Below are 23837 nucleotides of genomic sequence, written 5' to 3'. Positions count from 1 at the left end.
AGAAGAAAAAGAAGTCGATAGGGGATCCAATATTAGAATCAGAATTTAAAAGAGCTTTGGAAGATCAGGTAAGGCAGAAGGTATAGATAGTGTTCCATTGGGATTCCTAAAATCATTTGGGGAAGTGGTAACCAAACGATTATTCATGTCGTCGTAGGCTGTATGAGACTGGCGATATACCATCAAGACTTTCGAAAAATCATCCACGCAATTCCCAAGACTGCAGGAGCCAACAAGTGTCAGGATTATCGCACAACCTGCTTAACAACTCATGCAACCAAGTTGTTGACAAGAATAATATACGGAAGAATTGAAAAGAAAATTGAGAACCTGTTGGATGGTGATCAGTTTGGCTTTAGGAAAGTTAAAGGCACCAGAGAGGCAGTTCTGATGTTACAGTTGATAATGGAAGCAAGACTGAAGAAAAATCAAGACACTTTCATAGGATTTGTTGACCTGGAAAAAGCATCAAATGTTGAAAGGTGATCAAAATTCTGAGAAAAATAGGGACAACAATGTAGGACAAAACAGATTGCTACTTACCGTAAGGAAGATAAATTCATTTGCAGACAGGCACAATTAAAAGACACTTACACAAAGCTTTCAGCCACAGCCTTCATCAGCAAAAGAGATACAGGGAGGCACACACCATTCATACACACAAGCAAGCACACCTCAAGCACTCATGACCTCCAAATCTGGCAACTCATTCCTCCGCATTCCTGTGTGAAGTTTCCATTGTTTGAGAAAAGTAGGGGTAATCTATAGAAAAAGATGGGTGACGCATTGAAGAAGCAGTGATGAAATAAAAGAAAGTTTCAAGAATGGGATTAAAATTCAAAATGAATGAATATCAGTGATAAGATTCCCTAAAGCCATTGCTATCCACAGAGAAAGTGAAGAAGAATTACAAGATGTGTTGAATGGAATGAACAGCCTAATGAGTACAGAATATTGATTGAGAGTAAATTGATGAAAGACAGAAGTAATGAGAAGTAGCAGAAATGAGAACAGTGAGAACCTTTAATATCAGAATTGGTGATCATGAAGTAGATGAAGTTAATGAATTCTGCTGTGTAGGCAGCAAAGTAGCACATGATGGATGAAGCGATGAAGCAAGGAGGACATGAAAAGTAGAGCATCATTGGCAGAAAGGGTGTTCCTGGCAATGAGAAGTGTACTAGTATCAAATATAGGTCTTAATTTGAGGAAGAAACTTCTGAGAATGTACATTTGGAGCATTGCATTGTGTGATAGTGAGATGTGAACTGTGGTAAAACTGGAACAGAAAAGAACTGAAGCATTTGAGAGGTGTTTCTGTAGAAGAATATTGAAAATTACATTGTCTGATGAGTTAAAGAATCAGGAGGTTCTCTGCAGAATTGATGAGGAAAGCAATATATGGAAAACACCAGCAATAAGAAGAGGCAAGAAAATAGGACATTTGTCAAGACATCATGGTGTAACTCCTGTTGGTTGGAGGGAGCTGTAGAGACTATAAACTGTAGAGGAAGACAGAGTTTGGAATACATCCCACAAATAATTGAGGACACAAGTTGCAGTCGCTGCTCTGAGATGAAAGGTTGGTACAGGAGAGGAATTCGTGGTAGGATGCATCAAACCAGTCCCCCATTTTACCACTACATTGAAATTTCAGTGCAGACCAGCTCCTGTGAAGAAATAATGTAAGCAAAACACATTTATAAATCAAATGAGAAGTGGAACACATTTGTAAATCAAATGAGAAGTGGATGCAGCATAAAATTCCTGAGATCAGGTGGTATACCCATGTCATCTGGCAGAAGTGTTCTGATTGACCAACTTCTTTCCAATATAGATCTGTGTCTGCTAAATGACAGTATTCCTACCTGCTTTAATGCCACCCATGGCACCATTTTGGCTATTGACTTTATGATCTCTTCTCTCAATCTTGTGGCTGTGATCCTGTCACTTCCTTGTCACCACCTGATGGTCAAATTGCCATGTTGGGCTCTGTGAAGAGCCAAATGGCAGATGTATGCCCCAGCTGTGTCCATCCAATTTCATTGACGAGTTTGTGAGACATGTCTCAGATCATCCACACGACTGGAATTTCTATCCCTCTTTCTACAGGCGCTCCACTGGCGGCCAGCACCAACTATTCAGAACTGTTAAATGCACAGCCACCATCTCAAGCGACATGCCTATAGACCACCCTCATCACTTTTAAATGGCTCTTTGCAAAGGCTCACTACCTAATTAAATGCAGTAAAGGAGTGTTGTGATTGCTGCATCTCCTCTTTGGGAACATTTGCCTCTCTGTTGCAGATGTAGGCCAACTTCTGTAGTCTCCTGGGCAGTCCAATAGCAACAACTGCTCTGGGTCTCCTCCTGTATAGTGGTATTTATCCCAATATGAAGTTGGTTCTTATTGAACAACTTGGAACCCACTTTCCGTCAGTGTAAATATCAAAAAATGGTTCAAATGGCTCTGAGCACTATGGGACTTAACATCTGAGGTCATCAGTCCCCTAGAACTTAGAACTACTTAAACCTAACTAACCTAAGGACATCACACGCATCCATGCCCGAGGCAGGATTCGAACCTGCGACCGTAGCGGTCTCGCGGTTCCGGACTGAAGCGCCTAGAACCGCTCGGCCACACCGGCCGGCGTGTAAATATCATTCTCTTACTGTTCAGTGACTGGGAAATGCCTTAATCACTTGAATTGTCAGGCCCTCATTCAGTTCATAATTAGGTGATACAGAATCTTAATGTGACTCAAGTTGTCCACCTACGCACGGTTGTCAGTCATACAAGGCATGATCAAAATGTAATGGAAGGTTTGTTTTTCGTAGAGAATTTTTATTTATCCATGATCGTCAAAAACTTCGTCTCCTTCAAAGTAATCCCTCTCAGATATAATACACATGTGCCAGTGCTTTTTTCAATTTTGGAGGCTCTTCTGAAACTCACTTTTCATTACAGTACACAGCTCCTTCAGCAAATCTGTTTTTATCTCACCGATAGTGGCAAAACAACATCCTTTCATAGTTCTCTTCAGGCTCGGAAATAGAAAGAAGTCATAAGGAGTCGTGTCTGGTGAATACAGTGGTCGAGGCAATGAAACAGTTTCGTTTTTTGTCAAAAAATCACAGAACAAGCACTGAGGTGTGAGCAGGAGCATTATCGTGATGGAGTTTCCACGAGTGGTTTTACCACAATTCTGGTCATTTTCTTCAGATTGCTTCATGCGAATGGCACGTAACTTCTAGATAATATTCCTTACTGACTGTGTGACCATAAGGCAGGAACTCATGATGCACAATATCATTATAATTGAAGAAAACATTGAGAAGAACCTTCACATGTGATTGAACTAGTCAAATTTTTTTTGGTCTTGGCTCTTCAGGCAGTTTCCATTGGAGCAATTGGGCCAATTTGAGAACTTTTCCCCCACAAGTGACTTACCAGTTGCCTCCCCCCTCCCTCCCCTCTGTTTCCCTCATACACTTTCACCCATGTCAGTTTTCACTCAATTGTGACATGCACTGTATAAAAATGTTGCACTTGGGTGACCCTGGCTCCCCTCTCAGCTTCGTGCCCCAAGTGGCCACTAGTTACTCTGATATGTCCTGTACAGGAATCTTGTAGTTGTGTTGCCTCTGGTGCCTCAAGCAGTGCCTTGTCTTGCATGGGCATTAAATTGGCCTTGTTTGTACACATGTTCATAACCTATTATAACTTTCTTTAGAAGTTCTGGATCATTGTTGACTTCATTCAGCAATTCCTGAGTGATGTTTATGCAAAATTCAACAATTTTGGAACAAACTTTGCTGCTACACGTTTCATGCCCATAACATCCAAAAAAATTACTATGCATGAGCCAGAGGATATGTCGACATCATCAGCAAACCTCCCTAATGGTGATTCGACGATCTTCTACAAGCATTTTCTTCATTTTTTTTTTCGCATCATCATCGGTAATTGAACTTTCAGGGCTTCCAAGGTGGTCATCATCTTCAAAGTATTCTCACCCCTCTTTGAAATGTTTGTACCACTCGTAAACTCTTCCCTTGCTCATAGTAGATTCGCCAAAGCCATAGTCAACATTTCAAATGCGGTGTTGCAGTTTATTTCTTTTTTCAAGCAAAATTTAATGCAAATTTTTTTATCCATCTTTTTCAAAATAAAAATTTTCCAGCACTCAAAAACACTTACAACATTTTTGACTGTCAACAAAACTAAATATTCAAAACATCTGAAAATGCAAACGTACACCAAGAACATGTGTATCAACAAGATGAAAAAATTTGAAAAAGGGATGTATGCAGACATCAAAATTAAAAGATTCCCGTTACTCTTTGATCACTCCGCGTATTTCGCTAGTAGGTGATTTTTCTTTACAATGGCAGGATGGTGTCATATGCCGATCATTAAACCAGGCAAAAACCCAACATCCATTGCCAGCTACTGACCTGTTGGCCTAACAAACAAGCTCAGGAAACTGCTTGAAAGGATGGTAACACAATGATTATCCCTGTTCTCGAATCATTGGGCCTTTTCTCCCCCCCTTATCAGTGTGGTTTCTGGGAGGGGTGATACACAACCGATGATCTGGTTAGATGGGAAACAACAATCTGAAAGGCTTTTCCTAAATGCCAATATCTCATTGCAATTTTGTTTTGACCTGTATACGACATACAAAACCACTTGGTGCCCCGGAGAAGAGTAAGTCTTCTTTGCCACCTCTCGCTAGGAAGGGGTCCCTTTGGTTCACTCCCTTCCCAGGTTTCTGCTAGTGGGAAAGATGACTCCCGCCAGTGGCTGAAGTGCCCCAAAGTAGCCGGTAGTACGGCTTCACAATCATCTGCAGTTCCGGAGACTGAATCAGTCAAGCCTTGCCACTCAGAGAAACCCAAGGAGCAGCAAGAGAAATCCAAAAAGAAGATGCCCAAGACCAAGGGACTTGTGGTGGCACACACAGTGCCGCTACCTACAAGCTTTGCTTCTGAGGATGAGGTGGAGATTCTGGCGTCTGCTCAGGACCTAGATCTCGCTGGACCCTCAGACACCATGGATACAGACTGCTCAGGAAATAAATCGGTGGCAGCAGGTGACCCTGAGGCGTAAACTGCCTCATTGGATGTTCCATGCCATCCCAGCCTCACGATCATGTCATCCTCCAGTGGAATTGTGGCAGTTTTTTCCACTGCCTGGCTGAGCTATGGCAACTGTTAAGCTTTACACCTGCTTTGTGCACTGCCCTCCAGGAAATCTGGTTCCCGGCAATGCAGAACCCTGCCCTCCGTGGCTATAAGGGATATTACAGGAACTATAGCGGCTATGATCGAGTGTCAGGTGGAGTTTGCGTGTATGTCCTGAACTCGGTGTGCAGTAAACATGTGCCTCTTCAAACCACTGTTGAAGCTGTGGCTGTCAGGATAAGGACGACACAGGAAATACCTGTTTGCAATGTATATCTTCCTCCAGATGGTGCTGTACCCCTGAACGCATTGGCTGCACTGATTGATCAACTCCCTAAACCTTTCCTTCTTTTGGGAGATTTTAAAGCTCATAACCCCTTGTGGGGTGGCACCATGCTTACTGGCCAAGGCAAAGATGTCGAAAATTTACTGCCACAACTCGACCTCTGCCTCTTAAAAACAGGTGCCCCCACACATTTCAGTATGTCACATGGCACATATTTGTCTATTGCTCTCTCGATTTGCAGTCCTGACCTTCTTCCATCTATCCACTGGAGAGCACATGACAACCTTTGTGATAGTGACCACTTCCCCATCTCCCTGTCGCTGCCCCAGCATCAGGCCCATGGACGCCTGCACAGATGGGCTTTAAACAAGGTGGACTGGGAAACTTTCACCTGTGCTGCCACTTTTGAATCACCCCAATGCGGTAACATTGATGTGATGGTTGAGCAGGTGACTACAATTATCATTTCTGAGGCAGAAAATGCGTTCCCTCACCCTTTAGGGTCCCTGCAGTGAAAGGCAGTCCCTTGGTGGTTGCCGGAAGTCACTGAAGCAATTAAGGATCGTCGGCGAGCTCTACAGCGGCATAAGCAGCACCCTTCCTGAGCACCTCATAGCCTTTAAATGGCTCCGTGCCTGCGTTCACTATCTTATCAAATGATGGAAGCAGGAGTGTTGGGAGAGATATGTCTCGACTATTGGGTGCCATACGTCACCTTCCCAAGTCTGGGCAAAGATCAAACGTGTTTTCGGGTACCAGACCCCAACAGGTGTTCACGGTGTTAACATAAATGGCATGTTATCTAATGACGAAAACGTGATTGCTGAGCACTATGCTCAAGCCTTTGCGTCGGAGAATTACCTCCCAGCCTTTCGCACTCTCAGATGGTGGGTGGAAGGGAAAGTCATCTTGTTTACTACACCCCACAGTGAATCCTATAACGCCCTATTTATGGAGTGGGAGCTCCTCAGTGCCCTGGCACCTGGACCAGATTGGATCCACAATCAGATGATTAAACATCTCTCATTTGACTACAAGTGACATCTGGTCATCTTCAACTGGATCTGGTGCGATGGCGTTTGTCCATCACAATGGGGGGAGACCACCATAATTCCGGTGCTCAAACCCAGTAAAAACCCACTGGATGTGGATAGCTGTTGGCCCTTCAGCCTTACCAACGATCTTTGTAAGCTGCTGGAACATGTGTTGGCGGCTGGGTTGGGTTCTGGAGTCACGTGGCGTACTGGCTTCATCTCGGGGCGGCTTCTGCCAGGGTTGCTCTACCACTGATAATCTTGTGTCCCTTGAGTTTGCGATCCACACAGCCTTTTACAGATGCCAACACCTGGTTGCCGTCCTTTTTGATTTACAAAGAGACCCGCTCCCGATTTTTATCCAAAATTTCCTGTCAATTCGTATTTTATGTGTCCAAGTTGGTGCCTCCCACAGTTCCATCCATATCCAGGAGATCCGTATTTAGTGTATCTCTGTTTTTAGTGGCCATTAACAGTCTAGCAGCAGCTGTAGGGCCATCCGTCTCACCTTCTCTGCATGCGGATGACTTCCGCATTTCTTACTGCTCCTCCAGTACTGGTGTTGCTGAGTGGCGCCTACAGGGAGCCATTCACAAGGCGGAGTCATGGGCTCTAGCCCACGGTTTCCAGTTTTCAGCCGCGAAGTCGTGTGTCAAGCATTTCTTTCGGCGTCGTACCATTCATCCGGAACCAGATATTTATCTTAATGATGATCCACTCACTGTAGTGGAGGCATATCGATTCTTAGGACTGGTTTTCGATGTCTGATTGACTTGGCTATCTTACCTTCGTCAGCTTAAGTGGAAATACTGGCAGCACCTCAATGGCCTCCACTGCCCGAGCAATGCCAACTGGGGTGCAGATCGCTCTACGCTGCTGGAGCTCTACAGAGCCCTTGTTCAATCCCACCTCGACTATGGGAATGTGGTTTATGGTCTAGTGGCACCCTCGGTGTTGCTTTTACTCGACCCAGTGCACCAATGTGGTGTTCACCTAGCAACAGCTTCCTTTAGAATGAGTCCAGTGACCAGTGTCCTGGTGGAGGCCGGAGTCCCTCTATTGGAGGCTAGGCATGCACAACTGCTCGCCAGTTACATTGCACACGTTCGTAGTTCTCCTGCGCATCCGAATTACCGTCTCCTTTTCCCACCCGCAGCAGCCCGTCTCCCGCATCAGTGACCCAGGTCAGGGCTAACGATTGTGGTTCGCATGCGATCCCTCCTGTCTGAACTGTAGTCCTTCCCTTTACCACCTATACTAGTGGTCCATTCACGTACACCTCGATGGTGTACAACTAGGCCGCGGCTTCACCTGGACCTCACAGATGGCACTAAGGACTCAGTTAACCCTGCGACTCTCCGCTGTCACTTCCTCTCGATTCTCAACATGTACCGGGGCCATGAAGTGGTTTACACTGATGGCTCAGTGCCCAATGGTCACGTTGGCTTTGCCTATGTTCATGGACATATAGAACAGCACTCTTTGCCTGATGACTGCAGTGTTTTCACTGCAGAGCTGGCGGTCATATTTCGTGCTCTTGAGCACATCTGCTCATGCCCAGGTGACTCATTTCTCCTGTGTACTGACTCCTTGAGCAGCCTACAAGCTATCGACCAGTGCTTCTCTCGTCATCCTTTGGTGGTGACCATCCAGGAGTCCATCTATGTCCTGGAATGGTATAATCATTCAGTGGTGTTTGCCTCAGGTCACGTTGGAATCCCAGGCAACGAACTTGTCGACAGGCTGGCCAAACAAGCTACGCAGAAACCACTTCTGAAGATGAGTGTCTGCTCAAACAGTTCATTGACATATTTGGTGTGCAAGAAAAGAGAAAAGTAAGATGCAGTGGAATAAAAAATATTTAAGAACTTTGGACATGAAGTACAAGGGGTTGCCTCACAAATAAAGGCAGAGGATATAAGCTACTGAAAAGGAAAATTCTGAAGAAAACAACATTGCAGCAACCGAACAGTTTGGAAGATAAATTTAAATAATATCTGCCAGTCATGATTAAGGAGTTTACTTAATGACATCTGCATTATGAGAAAGATGAGGATGAAGTCTTATGAGACCGTGAGCCAGAGAGAAAGAGTTCTTTTCCCTAAAGCCATTAAAGGGGTGGTGGTGGTGGTTTTGGTTGTGGTTATTGGTTAGTTTTGCATTTTCCATGGATCGTTGCCACAAAAATCTTAATGATCTGCAACGAGTCATTTTACACGTGACACACACACACACACACGCTCACGCACACTCACACACACACACACACACACACACACACACACACACACACATAGGATGCACAGAAGATGGAGAAGTTGTCCACAAATAAGGAACATAGTACTGGACGTCGCAATGTGGTTGTAAAACTATTGATTGCGATGGCGAAAGCCATGACACTTAAGACACTCCTTTCAGAGATACCATTCTCCTGCTTAAAATGGTCAGATGAGACATTCCCAACCCTGTATCTAAAATATCCATCAGAGAGAAAGGACCGTATGAAGGTCGGTAGACATCCACGGAATCCCGACTGATGGAGCTGTGACAAAATATTATGCCTCCAGGTAGTGTTGTAGGCTTTTTCAAATTGAAGACAACACTGATAAGGTGTTGCTTACGAAGGAAAGCTTGTTGAATTGCAGCTTTGAGCAGGGTTAGGTTATCGAGAGTGGAGCGATACCTCCTAAACCCACACTAGGTGCTGATTGACCATATGCTCCAGTGTCTTTCCTATGCAGCTTGTCAGGCTAATACTACGATAACTACCAGGGTCTTTCCGACCCTTTCCTGGTTTTAAAATTCTGATTAAAATAGATTCCTTCCATGAGTTGGGAAAGTCACCAGTTATCCAAATTTTATTGAAGAGCTGAAGGAGGATCGTCGGTCCAACTGTTGTAACATGCAGTAGGTTATCAGGTCGTTTCCCGGGGTCGTATCACAAGCAACTGACAGTGCAGAATCCAGCTCCCACAGAGAGAAAGGCTGGTTGTACTCTTCCATGTTGTTGGAACAGAAATCAAGATCAGCCTTCTCCTGTACCTCCCGATATTGACAGAAGGTGGGATCCTGGTTGTAATCAGCTGTGATGGATTTATATGATTCAGCCATTGTCTGAGCTATATCTGTTGTCGATGTTACAAGAGACACCTATATTCATACAGCTGCTATTGGCGGTCGAGAGTTGTACCCTGAGATCCTCCTGATGGCTTCCCATACTTTAAATGCGGGTGTGGACCTATTGATGGAGTTCAGGAACTCTTGCCAAGACCTCTGATTACTCTCCCGAATTATTCTCCTCGCCTTGCACGCCCCATTCGAAAGTTTTCAGGATTCTCATCTGTAGGGCATCAATTGAATCTGTGCATTGCTGCCCTCCTGTTCCTAATTGCAAGACGACACTCATCATTCCACCAAGGGACAGGTCGCCTCCTAAGCACTTCCACAGACTTTGGGATGGATGCATCAGCAGCATGGTGAATCACAGCTGTAATGTGATCCACCCAGTCCTGGATGCCATCACATTGCTCGAAAACAGTTAACTGCCTGTAAAGCATCCAGTTAGCCTTCTTGAATAACCATCTCGGTGGCTTTCTTTCAGGATCTACTCCATCAGGCAGATGGATCCAGATTGGGAAATGGTCACTACCATGAAGGTCATCGTCCGCTGCCCACTGATCAGTCTCCCTAAGAGCAGGCAAGCAGAAAGAGAGGTCTGTGGCTGTAGACGAACCTGTAGTGGTGCTAAAATGTGTGGCTTGACCCATGTTCAGCAGTATAAGATCTTTTGTGTGTAGCATATCCTTAAGTACCCGACCCTTGGGGCATGTGGTATTAGAACCCCATAGTGTGCATTGAAGTCCCCCAAAAGGAGGAAGGGTTGGGGTAGTTCATCAAGAAGATGAGTGAGGACCCCACTATCAAGAGGCTCGTGGGGTGATAAGTACACAGAGCACACTATGATGTCAACATGGCCCACTATCCGAACAGCAACCGCTTGCTGTGTTGTTGTTAAGGGAATAGGTGAGGAGTGAAAAGTGTCATTTACGAGCACTGCAACCTCATCTTTTGCCTTGGCAACAGTAAGGTCGTCGCTTCTATAAAGGTGATAACCTCCAAGTACAGGTGTGTCAGTCTCTTGAAGGCAGAGGTAAAAGGGTCTGTCCTGTACAAGGAGTCTCAGCTCCGCCAGATGAGTGCTGTACCCATTTATATTCCATTGAAGTATGGGAGCCATTTCGTCAATGTGGTCTTGATTTACCCCTGTCTTTGTGTCAAGGTGGTGAGACGCTTGAAGAGTGAGGCGGGGTTTTGGGACTGACTGGGTCTGGTGATGAGGCATCAAAATCCATGATGTCCTCCTCATCGGTCAGACATGCCAGAATGACGTCTGATGGCACCCAGGTCAGCTTTTGACCCATATGTTGGGATCCTTTCCCTGACCCATTTCCCAGCAAGGATGAGGGGGAAAGGAGGTGGTGAGAGCCACTTTTCTTCTAAGAAACTTGGTGTTGAGGGACACTCTGCCATCGGGCTGTGCACTGTGAAAGCATTACTGGTCTCTTCCATTGTAGCTGTTTGAATCGCTATGTCTTTCACTTTACTTTGACACATACAGGTGCAAGAGGTGGATAAGGGAACACTGGACGTTGAGGGGGTTTCATCACCTGATACCCCTTTTTGGCTTCTGCGTATGGGATCCGCTTAGTCACTTTGATTTACGGAATTTTGCATTCCTCTGCAAAAACAGGGCAGGCGTGGCTCCAAACTGGGTGGCTTCTAGAGAAGTTAATACAGACTGCTGGAGATGGACAGTCCGTCCCAGCTTCATGGGCTGCCTTTCCACACATCCCACAAGTTGCTTCACTCAGCAGTGTAGGGCCAAAGCACCGGCATTTGAAGCATCACATAGGGTTAGGTACATAGGGCCGAACCCCAAGTCAGAGGAAATCTGCCATGATGTGTTCAGGTAGTGTTGGAGAATTGAAGGTCACAATAAAAGTGGCACTCTTCTCAGTCTCTCCATTGTTCTTGCGTGTCCTTTATTCCACATCTATGGTCCCCTGTGGTGCCCATTCTTGTTTGAGTTCAGCAAAATCTATATCCATAATATCACGGCAGGTTACCACACCTTTGCTGGAGTTAAGGGATTTATGCAACTCAACAATGATGTTGTACTCACCCAATTCCTGTGACTTCTTAAGGAGTTCCACCTGCTTTGCCTGGTTAGTCTCAACAAGCAAGGAACCATTGTGCATCTGCTTAGTAGACTTTAGGGTACCAGCCAGCCCTTCTAAGCCTTTATGGATATAGAAGGAGGACGCTTTTTCAAACGTCTCCTCCTTCCTCTAAATTGCTACAAAGACATTATGATTCATGACTCCTTGAGCCCTGTTTCTGACAACAATTTGATTATCAGGTGGACTAGGCTCCCTCATTCTTTTTGATGAATGGGTGTGAGAACTCCCAAACGGTACACCCTTCCCGCTGGGAGGAGAGGAAGAAGATTTCGAGGATTCCATCTCGGTCCCACAAGCAGCTGGGGAAATGAGGGTCCACTCAGACAGAGCCCCACGTGCCTGAGTAAGCCTTATACAACTGAGGTGTGGCAGGTTCCCCAAAGGTTGCCCGCAAACAACTGTTACACCTCAACAGTCGTGCATCTCATCAGCGCGCAGCACCCCTTGAGATTGAGGTTTTTTTTTTTTTATTGAGGTTTATTCCATCCTCGCAATCCACACAGTCAATCCGAGATCCCCATTCCCTGTGACACAACGTTCCTCTGCTGTGTCGCACAGTGGTCACTGAAGCATGCCCAGACCTTACGGTGATGGAGGACTGGCGGATCTTACCAGTCCCCAGGTCAGGAACCCCGGGGTCGCTAAGCCCTTAGCCAGCAAGTGAATGCCGAGCCCCTGGGGGCAACAGAAATATGCCTCACATGTCTTCACACATAACAAGACAAAAGAATCACACAGAAGGTGCATCATGAGTGATACACAGAGCAAGGGATGTGAACAGTACCAACTAGAAGAACATAGTGTGCGTGAGTCAGTGCTGTTCTACATGTACGTAGACGCGAGTTGCCGGTAGATGACGTGATGGAGACTCTGCCGTCTGTGCACTTCTCATAAGTGATCTCTACTGGCCGGTCTGCTCTGATACAGTTGGCAGCTGATTTAAGTTCACACTTGCAGCAACACTACACTCAGTGCACTCACACTTACATGCACTAACAGCAGGATACAGCAAAACCATTTATGTTATTGGAATCGTTATATATTCTTATTAATTATCTGAATAATAAGTGTAAATATAAATTTGCATAAATAGTATTTTGGAATATTTCTGTACATATTACATATTTTGTGTGCTACTGTGTTAGTTAGAGCCGGCCGCGGTGGTCTTGCGGTTCTAGGCGCGCAGTCCGGAACCTTGGGACTGCTACGGTCGCAGGTTCGAATCCTGCCTCGGGCATGGATGTGTGTGATGTCCTTAGGTTAGTTAGGTTTAAGTAGTTCTAAGTTCTAGGGGACTGATAACCACAGCAGTTAAGTCCCATAGTGCTCAGAGCCATTTTTTGTTAGTTAGAATGCAAAATTTGGAAAAAAAAAGTTGGTTATCAGTCGGATTAGAAGACATACCAGGTGGACAGTTTCTGACTTGCTATGTCTCAAGTTTTGGCTTATGTTGCTTATTTTCACTCCCTGTTTTTTTTATGGAATTATCTTTTGAGGCAGTGCACTAAAGTAAATGAATTGTTTAGCAGAAGTGAGCAGTAACAATATGGTGTAAAGAAGATAACTGTACATCTCGCAGAAGCATTAGTAAGGGTTTTTGAATACTTACACTTCATAGTACAGTTGCTCCTTTATGGTTTTTATTGATGATGATGAAAATAAGATTCTGCTAAACAGAGATATTCACAGTCATAATACAAGACACAAAGATAAATTTCAGGATTCAGAATGGTGTTACATATTGTGATAGTAGATTCAAGTTCCCTTGTAATGTAAAGCAAGAAATTAGGAATCTCTAACAGTTCAAAAGAAAATTACCATTCATCCCCATATCAGTGTGGCTTGTGGGAAGGACGATCTACAACTGACCATTTACCCAAATTGGAAACAGAAGTCCGACAAGACTTTTACTAACCCCTGATGGTTTGTCGCAGTCTTCTTTGACGTACATACGGCGTATGATGTGGCTTGGTGCCATCAAATTTTAGTTAACCTCCATGACTGGGGCTTTTGTGGCCCACTTCCAATTTTTATTCGTGAGTTTTTATCTGACCGGCTCTTCCGGATTTGAGTTGGCACCTCAGTCATCATCGCTCGGACCCAGGAGAACATTATCCCACCAGGTACTGTGTTAAGTGTCGCACTCCAGCTCATTGCCATCAATGGGCTTGTACCTTCTGTTGGGAATTGTATGTCGAGTATTTTTGCATCTGGTACAGTTGCCACTTGTAGCATCTGCTGAACACCAGCTCCAAGGTGCCATCCCATAGGTCTCTGTGTGGGCCCTTTCCCATGGCTTCCAGTTTTCTCCCTCCAAAATGAGGGTTATGCATTTTTACCATAGACCTAGAGTACACCCTGATCCAGTTAGGTGACCAGCGCATATATGTTGTAGCACAGTTCCATTTCATGGGCCTTCTCTTTGATAAAAAGCTGAACTGGCTGACCCATATTTGTCACCTGAAGACTACATGCATGCAGAAGCTTAATGCTCTCCGCCTCCTGGCCCAAATGTTTTGGGATGGAGACCATGTTTCTGTTCTCCATCTTTACCATGCTCTGGTTTTGTTCGGACTAGATTATGGTTGTCAGGTTTATGGCTGAGTGAGTGGCTCCTTCCACTCTGAAACTAGTTGACTCTGTTCATCATTATGGAGTGCACCTGGCTATTGGTGCTTTTCGCACTAGTCTCGTCAACAGCCTCCTCACAGAAGCGGGGATTCCCCCTATACAAATATGTTGGAGGCAACTCCTGGTTTCTTATGCAATCACTGTTCGATGATTCCCTGACCATCCCATGTACCCCATCTTCAATGCAAATGAGGGCTGCCTCCCTCCTGATACCCTCCCTCAAGTGGGATTGCTAGTTGGAATGCTCCTGACTTCCCTCTGTCAGGATCTTCATCTCCAGTCACTGGAAAGTGCCCTGTATATTTCTTACTGCAACCCACCTTGCATGGTGCCTCGATTAGGACCGACCTGTTCCAGGGTCCAAAGGGCTCTGTTGCCCCTATGAATACCAGCATCATGTATGTTCTGTCCTCGAGGAGTTCCAGGGTGCTACCATCTTCTGTACTGATGGTTCTAAAATGATAGATTAGGTGGGATACACTTTTATATCTGTTACTTGCAAGGAACTTCATTTATTTCCAGGATCATGTAGTGTGTTCACAGCAGAGCTGCTAGCGATTGACAGGGCCCTCCATTTTGTTAATCAGGCTTCCCTCCACAGTATTTTAATATGTACCGACTCAATGGCCAGTCTGCAGGCTGTAGACGAATGCTACTCTCGCCACCCTTTGCTATTTGCTCTCCATGACCTCCTCTCTGCTCTTGGTGGTCTGACTGCTCAGTTGTCTTTCACTGGGTCCCAAATCCATGCGGGCATCCCAGTGAATGAACTGGCTGACCATTTGGTTAGAGAGGCAGATAATTATCCCCCATTCCCTTTCATTATTCCAGGTGTAGATATGCAGATTCACAGCAAATCTCTTTTTGCCTAAAAATGGAATGACATCTGGTGCACTACTGCTCTTAGTATTTTCTCTTGGGTAACGAGCCAGGCCCACAATGTGCTTGCGGAGCCAGAATGACAGTAACCCATGTATTGGTGGAATGCCCCCTTCTTTTGGCCCTTCACACTAATTATGACCTACCAAATGACTTGCTGTGGGTGGCTGAACTGGTCCTCAGTTTCCTCCATGAAAGTGGTTTTTATTTTCAGTTCTAAGATTTTGCTTTCCTCCTAGAGCAGGGGCAGGGTGGTTGTGTTTGGGACCTCTCCTCGTATTTTCTGGGTCAGTGACCCATGACCACTCCCGCATGCAAAGACCACTCTTTTATCCCTCTGTTTTTCCAGTTTTTAGATGTGGCCTACCCTTTTATGCCTTTTACTGTGTGTGTTTTTAGCTTCCTTGTTTTATAGTTTGCCCCATCTGGCTGGATCCGCCCACTTTTGAATTTCTGGACTGAAGACCTCATTGTTTAGTCCCATAACCCCTCTCAATCAATCAAAAGAAAATTAAAAACACACACAACTGGTCACTCTTTCTACAAATTATCTGTACTTCTAGATTCAGGGACTGAAAAGCCTGTTAACTACATGGTAATTAGCAATGTTTGCTATAAATCTGTAAGACAATTAATAATATACTATAAATTGGATTTACTAAGGAGGCTGCACTTTTTTCCATAGTAGTAGCAGCTTTCTTACTAATTTTTTCACCTGTGACCACCTGTGTCACATCTGAGAAAGTTTGGTAGATGATAAGTTCCAAGGGCTTTTGCGGCTACCTCCTGTATAAAGTCTAATGCTAAACATGGTGAGCAAAGTATACAATATACTCAGTTGTTGTTTGGTTGCCTTTTTGCTTTTTAATCTGCACAACTGACATTAAGTTCATTCAGAAGAAACTTACATAAAATTAGACTTCAGGCGAAAATAAAGCAACTATTCAAAACTAAGAAGAAATCTGCATGAATAAACGTCTGTGACTACCTTAACAAAGATGTACCCAGGTCAACCATCTGGCAATGAATAAGACTTATACGTTGAGCTTGGAACAACAGTAGTACAAAAATGCTTCTGGAGAAACTAGTTACTGACTTTTTGAAACTTTTGGCATTAGACTCAGTTGAAGAATACAAAGAGGAAGCATACCATTTGCTGAACGAATGCTTCACTTTTACTTGGGAGAAATAGTGCCCCAGGACTAACAGTATACATTACTGCATGTTCTCTTTCTTAACACAGAAAGAGGGGGAACCATTTTTGTAGTATTTTTAATAATATTTGGAGCAAAGAAATTGATATCCCTGAATGAAAAAAATAAAAAATAGTGCCAATAGGAAAACATGGTAAACCACCTAATGAAGTAACATCATGTCAGCCAAAAATGCTTCATAGCTGTGCACGGAAAGTACTGGAAAGGATGTTGAAACGTACACTTGAGTGGTGGTATGAGCACCACAACGTTTTCTCCAAAACAAATTTTGTTTTTTGGAGAGAACATGGGACGGCTGAGCATTTATGCTGCCACCTCACCTCTCGCAGTGTGAGTCGACAATGATGAATCAGACCCACTGCATTTTACCGGTCCATTTAACCTGCATCATTACTGCTCGCCGCACTGCTCTCTACAATCCTCGCAAGGCGACGATATCAAAGTGGTTTGTGTACCGCACTGTGACCATCACCATACGTTGTAGAACTTGAGCTGTGACTGGCTGCTTTTAAGATCACTTTAGCAGTGTCATTATTGACTTCTCCTCATTATGCAGTTTCTTTGCACACCATATATCTGCTTTTACATATCTATCTACATACATACTCTACAAACTTCTGTGAAGTGCATCTCAGAGGGTACTTCTCAGTCAAGGTTTCTCCCCGCTCCTTTCGCCTATGGAGTTTGGGGAAAGATAACTTCTTAAATGCCTCCATGCAAGCTGTAATTAGTTTAACTTTGTCTTTGCAACCACTGTAGGAGTTGTATGCAGGAGGCGGTAATATATTCCTTGAATCCTCACTTGATTCTGATATTTGAAAATGTTGTAAGTATTCTTATGAGAAGTAGTTTGCACCTGCTAGCTCAGGTTTTTCTGCATTTCTGTGACATTGTGTTGTGGATCAAACAAACATGTGACTATTGGTGCTGCAATTCTTTTTATACATTAGTATCCACTGATAGTTCTATTTCATATTGATGCAACATATTTGAACATTGTTCTAAGATGATGTTTTGTAAGCAATGCCCTTTGTAGACAGACTGCATTTTGACAGTAACCTACCAATGAAACCACCATACACAGATGGTAATGTTTGTTGTGAGCTTATGAGATAATTTCAAGAACAACAACTGCAAGTGACAGCTTTAGACAGTCACGTACTTCAACCTTTTTTGGACGCAAAGATATCAGGGACTCTATGGCATACAGACATGACAGCCTCTTCGTTAACCGTAATGATTTTTGGAAATTATCTTTCTCTGTTTCACCTAATTTATAATTTTCTTTTTTGATGTTAATATCGGAACAAAAATCTGTAAGTGGCAGATGTCGTACGTGAAGCAGATATAAATAAAAACTGGCAAAACGTTACATCAGAGTAAGTAGGCCTACAAATCACTCTTTACAGAAATTGTGTGAATAACGGTGGGTCAAATCTTCTTATCTTTAACTATTCTGACCTAATAATATTTGAAATAAACTGGAAAATGTGTTGTAACATTCTTAACTATCTGAAAAAGTGCTCTGGATAATTTTTGAGTTGTTGATAATCTGCAGTGTGGATGGTCTACATTCAAAGGGTGGATCCATATCTCTTCTTTCTCCATTTTAATAAACACATTTTTGGCACTACTAACCACAATTACTGTTGTCAGACTTTGTTGAGATAATTGTTTTGATTCACACAATACAATTAATCCATTCAACTAGTCATCTGAACAGAAGCATGTTACAAATATTCTGTGAGAATTAAGGTGCCTGCACAACCAATGAGCAGTGATGTGCCAGCAGTGAGCCTGCAGTGTAAATGCAACAAGTCATCTGAACAGAAGCATGTTACAAATATTCTGTGAGAATTAAGGTGCCTGCACAACCAATGAGCAGTGATGTGCCAGCAGTGAGCCTGCAGTGTAAATGCAACAAGGCTTCCTGCGAGCAGCGAGGTGTGATGTGCTTGCAGCAAGGTGTCGGCAGTGTAGCTGCAGTATAAACATTCCCTAAAAAGTGCTGGCTCCCAATATGCGAAGGAACAATATTCCCACTAGCTTCATGAGCAAACTTATCTAGTTACTTTCCCATTGATTGCTGATAATAAGAAATGGAAATAACTGTGGGGCTGAGAATGACAAGTGTAGGGTTAGCCCAGTAAGCTGTTGTCTCTCCCCTGCTGTTCAATGTATTTACATTGGACCTACGTCCCAATTTACCTTAAAAAGTAACAGTTTACAGTACGCTGATGACCTGTGTATTTATTCAGCGAGTAACTCACTTCCTGGTGGCTCCAGAAGATATATCAAGCTATGTCTGGACTATACATGTATCTCGTGAAGAGAGGTTTTGATATATCGTCTTCAGTTCTATTCAATGCCAGATACAGGATTCGTCCCTTGGAAGCACTGGAGTTTGGTTTGTATGTACTACCAGTCAAGGCAGCAGCCAATATTTTGCTCAGATCCCTGTAGGGCAAATAGTGGCTATGTAATAAACAGGAATCATCATCATAATGATACACTGCACCAGATGCACCACAAATGATAAGTTCTGTGGATGCTGATGGTTTTCAGTCCTTTTATGATTGTGATTCTCATTGATTACTTGACAACCATTTGCCATTGAGGGGCCTGATAGTGGAGTGAACAACAAAAACTGGTCACAGTCTTCATTATTAAAATGCTATCTCAGAACCCAGTACCCAGCACCAGTTGCAGTCTAGCACTAAAAAAATTTTATTTTCCATACTTCACATAATTATTGTCTGAATTTATAAATTTAAAATGCTGCCATGATTCACTCATTAAGAGGTATAATCTTATGTTTAACTTTTAACACAATAAGACAGGTATTACAGCTAGAAACTGTATGTTTGTTTTAAGGCAGGGTAACTGATGGCATGCAAATACATGGACTCCACTCATTGAGTTTTTGAGAATGAGAGTACTTAGTGACTTCCAACAAAGTTTACACATAATTTCAAACGTTTGCAAAAACTTTTTTTTTTCTGACTCCCCCCTCCCCCCATCCCCCTCCACCACAGATTATGGAAGGGAAAAGGTTAATCACTTACTGTTTCACTGGTTGTCCAGTCAGACTTGGCATCATCCATGATGTTTTAATTTATTGCTTCTTTACTACTAACTGTATTTGCAACACAGTTTGCAGACAGTATCTACGTATACCTCTAAATGTACCTGCAAATTTATTTCACTGTACGGCGTAATTCAGGAGATATTATGTCAGGAGCACAGAGAGGCATAAACACTAGCTTTTGCATAAAATTGAGTGCAGATTACCCAGTTTAAATTCGTCCAGTGTTTCATAATGAGAGCAGCTAGTGACTTCCAACAAACTGTAGGCATAATTAAACACATCAACTCATTTGTAATGTAATCAAACATTTGAAACAGTTTTATACATGGGAGTTCGATTCTGTTAAAGAATGGGGTTTACTAGTTGGATAATAAAAAACAAACACGCAGCTAAGAGTGTTATTTATTGTACCACATACATATTACAGAACCTGTCGCAAACTGCAGAAAGTCCATTACTATATTGCGAGCTCTCATGGATTTGAGGTGGGGAGTGGATGCAGACATTGCACTAAGACTGTTTCATGCTTTGGTACATCCATACATAGATTATGGCTGTCTTTGTTTTGGGTTAGCTCCAGAAATGTGTTGAGAGAATTTGACAAACGTGAGTTCAGTGCTGGAGGCAATGCAGTCTACACTAACCTAACACTCTTCTAGTTAAGCAAATGACCATCCCCTAAATCTATGTTGCGAATATCTGAGAGCAAAATTTTTACTCATATGGTCACAGCTCGGTCAGGATCGTACATTACATCATGTATACCTTAACGCGGTTGTGCAAATTCTGGATCAGTGTAAGTCTTTCTCCCCCTGTTGCCACGTACATGGATACCAGTTCATTTCCCAAATAAAGTGTGTCTGCACAATAATTACTGTTCTTTGAAGAAGACTACCATACAAGTGTATGTTGTGGTCTTCAGACCTAGACTTTGGCTGTGGTTATTAAAGTAATTGCATTTTGATTGACTAGCTCTCCAAACATAACAATGTAAGATTCATCTACACCAATGCTTCAGAGAATAAAGGTGGTGGTGGATGTGGTTGTGCTTACTGGATAGCAGCTGTCATATTGAAATAAAATTCAAGTTCCATAAGGAAATTGTGATTGTGACACCTGAGCTTGTGGCTATTCTTCAAGCCGTTCAGTATGCCATGAAGCACTTGGACTCTGAGTTCGTTATTCTTTCTGATTTCAGATTAGTGCTGGAATTGTTAAGACATTTTCACAGTGAAAAATCCAGCCATACTATAGTGTATGACATCATGAATATGACAGTACAGATCACAAATAGGAACCAGTAAGTTACCAATTGCTGGGTAAAAGCACACTGTAGGATACCTGGTTGTGAGGCAGTAAACAAGCTAACCAAAACAGCAGTCAATGCAGAGCAAGGGCACATGGAATTATTAGCTACAGATCTTTTAAACATTATTAAATCAACAGTCAGAGAGAAGTAGAACATAGAATGGCAAGAGACATCCATATACAAAGGCAAAGATTATGGCCAAGTGAACACAATCTGATGCTTAACTTCCTACATGAGAAAAAATCAGTGCACCAGAAGACTCGCGAACACTACAAAGCACCTAGCATTCAACCACTGCTTTTATAGGAACCATCAACAGTATATTGGTCTGGTCGCATCCCCATTATTTGAAGGTGATGAAAAAGATGACGTGGATCACATTATTGGCTGCACAAACAGATACAGTGCAACAAGCTACCTACAATAACATCTGGTCACCATCAGTGCTGTTGGCCAACTTTTATCACCATACTACTCTGCTTGAAACTTTTGAGAATAATCATATTTTACATGCCTCTTTGCTGGAAGAGCAGATCAATTTATAATATGATGTGATTGATGTGATCCTGCTGTAACTTATGATGGTACATTAAACCTTATATGTAGTATGATGGCTGTATGAGTTCTGCTTAGGGAGGGACATAGGTAGACACACACACACACACACACACACACACAGAGAGAGAGAGAGAGAGAGAGAGAGAGAGAGAGAGAGAGAGAGAGGGAGGGAAGTAGTAGTAGTAGTAGTAGTAGTAGTAGCAGCAGCAGTAGCAGTATGAGTAGTAATAGTAGTGTTGCTAAGATTGACATCCTACCTTAAATGTTCAGAAATATATAATTATGGATTTCACAAAAAGTAGGATGACTACAATATCAACAAGGCAACAAGACGCAACTGGAATCCAGCAACTACATTCAATGTTTTTGGTGATATGACATGAAATGATCACATAGGCTCAACTTAAGGTAAGGAGGTGGTAGGCCTTCGTTAATTGGTAGGATACAGGGAAAACACATTCGGACTGTAAAGCATATTGCTAACTAAACAGCTATGCAAGCCATCCAAAATATTACTCCGTTGTGTAGGAGCCATATAAAATAGGACTAACAGATGACATAGAATGTGTACTAAACAGCTATGCAAGCCATCTAAATATTACTCGGTTGTGTAGGAGCCATACAAAATAGGACTAACAGATGACATAGAATGTGTGAAAATAAGGGCAGCACTTATAGATACATGTGTTTGAGATCCATAGAGGAGTGTGACAGCAATGCTGAAAAATCTCAACTGGACGATGCTTGTAGCAGATGGCAACTGTCCCACGAGAGCATACTTACATAGTTTCAAAAACGAATATTTAGTGAGGAATCTAGGAATGTACTACAACTGTGTAAGTATAGCTCCCTTGGGGACCATGAGGACAAGATTAGGCTTTGTACAGCTTGCTCAGAGACACTTGAGCAACTATTCTTCCTATGGTTTATAGATCAGTGGAATGGGAAGAAACCCTAATACATGGTACAGTAGGAGGTATCCTCTGCCATGCAGTTCAGAGTGGTTTGCAGAGTAGGTGTACATGCAAATTGTATTTAAAAAAAGCAAAAATTATGTGGGGACGGATACTGAATCCTTTTTTTGTACAATGAAGAATGATGGAAAATAGTTAATGTAGATGTAATCTCATATATGACCAGACACGTAATTATGGTTTGTCAGACATACAATGATGGATTTTACCTTAAACAAATGTTTTTCCAACTTTCTGTACCCACCTTATCTGTAGACCATTCCACCATGTCATCACTTATCATTTTCAATATTTTTGTAAAAATGTCTGTACTTATTACAGGTAGTGCACTCAAGTCATGGCCTTTTGACAACTGTAGCCTATCGCATGGGAAAAAATACTCCTCCAGTTTATGCCCTGGAAGGTGCCATTGCCATTGCAGGTGTTGCATTTAGTTGGCTGAAAGATAACATTGGTATTTTGAAAGATATTGCTGAGTCCGAGAATATGATTAAAGAAATGACAGCTCATCGTGAAGTTTATTTTGTTCCAGCATTCTCTGGACTTTATGCTCCATATTGGCGAAAGGATGCTCGCAGGTAAAACCCTCAAATACCAGTTCTTCAGATTATCTTTTCGTATTGCACTTTTAATTTATTGTGACATTTTTTATTTTTTCCCCAAAAGCGATACTTGCTTTTGGTTTTTCTATATTTTCCTTTAAGGGATAAACATGTACTGATAATAATAATAATAATAATAATAATAATAATAATGAGAAGCCGTGAGGAAATTGTAGGGTAACAGGATGGTTATCCAGCACGTACTTTCACAAGGCAAAATTCTAGTACTGCTGCTAGACACATTTAAAAGTTCCAACTATTCCTAACTTTCAGAACTGTTAGTTCCTTCCTCAGAGAGAAAATAGGTATTTGTTTTGGAGAAGCTAGTCACTCAGACTCTGATTTGAGAGGGATGCACATGTTGGGAGAATGAGAGATGACAAAAACCTTTCAAAGATGAATGACCTATCATCTTTGCCTTTCTTTGCCCTTAGAATGGAGGGGTTCCATTTGATCTGCGATGTGAATGACATTATCCTCCTTCCCAACTTTTCATAATGTATGTAAATGTAAGTGATGGCCATCCATTCTGTCCCCTTATAATTTACGAAATAATAAGTACTTGAAAATATGAAACAAACCTGCTGATAATCAAGAAGAGAAAAAAAAGTTGTGGGTCCATCTCATGGCTGATCACTCGATGGTGATAGTTAATTTTAATTATTATAAGTAGTTTATCAAACTTGTGTGTGTTCAGCTATGTCTACAAACTCCCAGCAAAGCAGTCAGTTACTATTGTAAACACATGGACAACTAGTCAGCTGTGACAAACATAGGATTTAGAAATGAGATATTGTATGTGTCTGGGCACACTATTACATCTGATGTACTTTCT

General features: G+C 42.7%; 1 protein-coding gene across 4 annotated transcripts in view; it reads left to right on the top strand.

The window, feature by feature from the left end:
* LOC124794696 (glycerol kinase-like) overlaps positions 1 to 23837 on the top strand; it is a 164887-nt gene that overhangs the window by 53857 nt on the left and 87193 nt on the right. For all 4 annotated transcript variants that reach the window (XM_047258261.1, XM_047258259.1, XM_047258258.1 and 1 more), the window contains one exon: positions 22722 to 22978. In XM_047258261.1, the coding sequence (XP_047114217.1) occupies positions 22722 to 22978 (257 nt within the window). The remainder of the gene's footprint in view (positions 1 to 22721; positions 22979 to 23837) is intronic.

This window comes from Schistocerca piceifrons, chromosome 4 (assembly GCF_021461385.2).
Source record: "Schistocerca piceifrons isolate TAMUIC-IGC-003096 chromosome 4, iqSchPice1.1, whole genome shotgun sequence".
Lineage (NCBI taxonomy): Eukaryota > Metazoa > Arthropoda > Insecta > Orthoptera > Acrididae > Schistocerca > Schistocerca piceifrons.
Note: the sequence above shows the minus strand (reverse complement) of the source record. Positions and strands in the feature narration are given on the sequence as shown.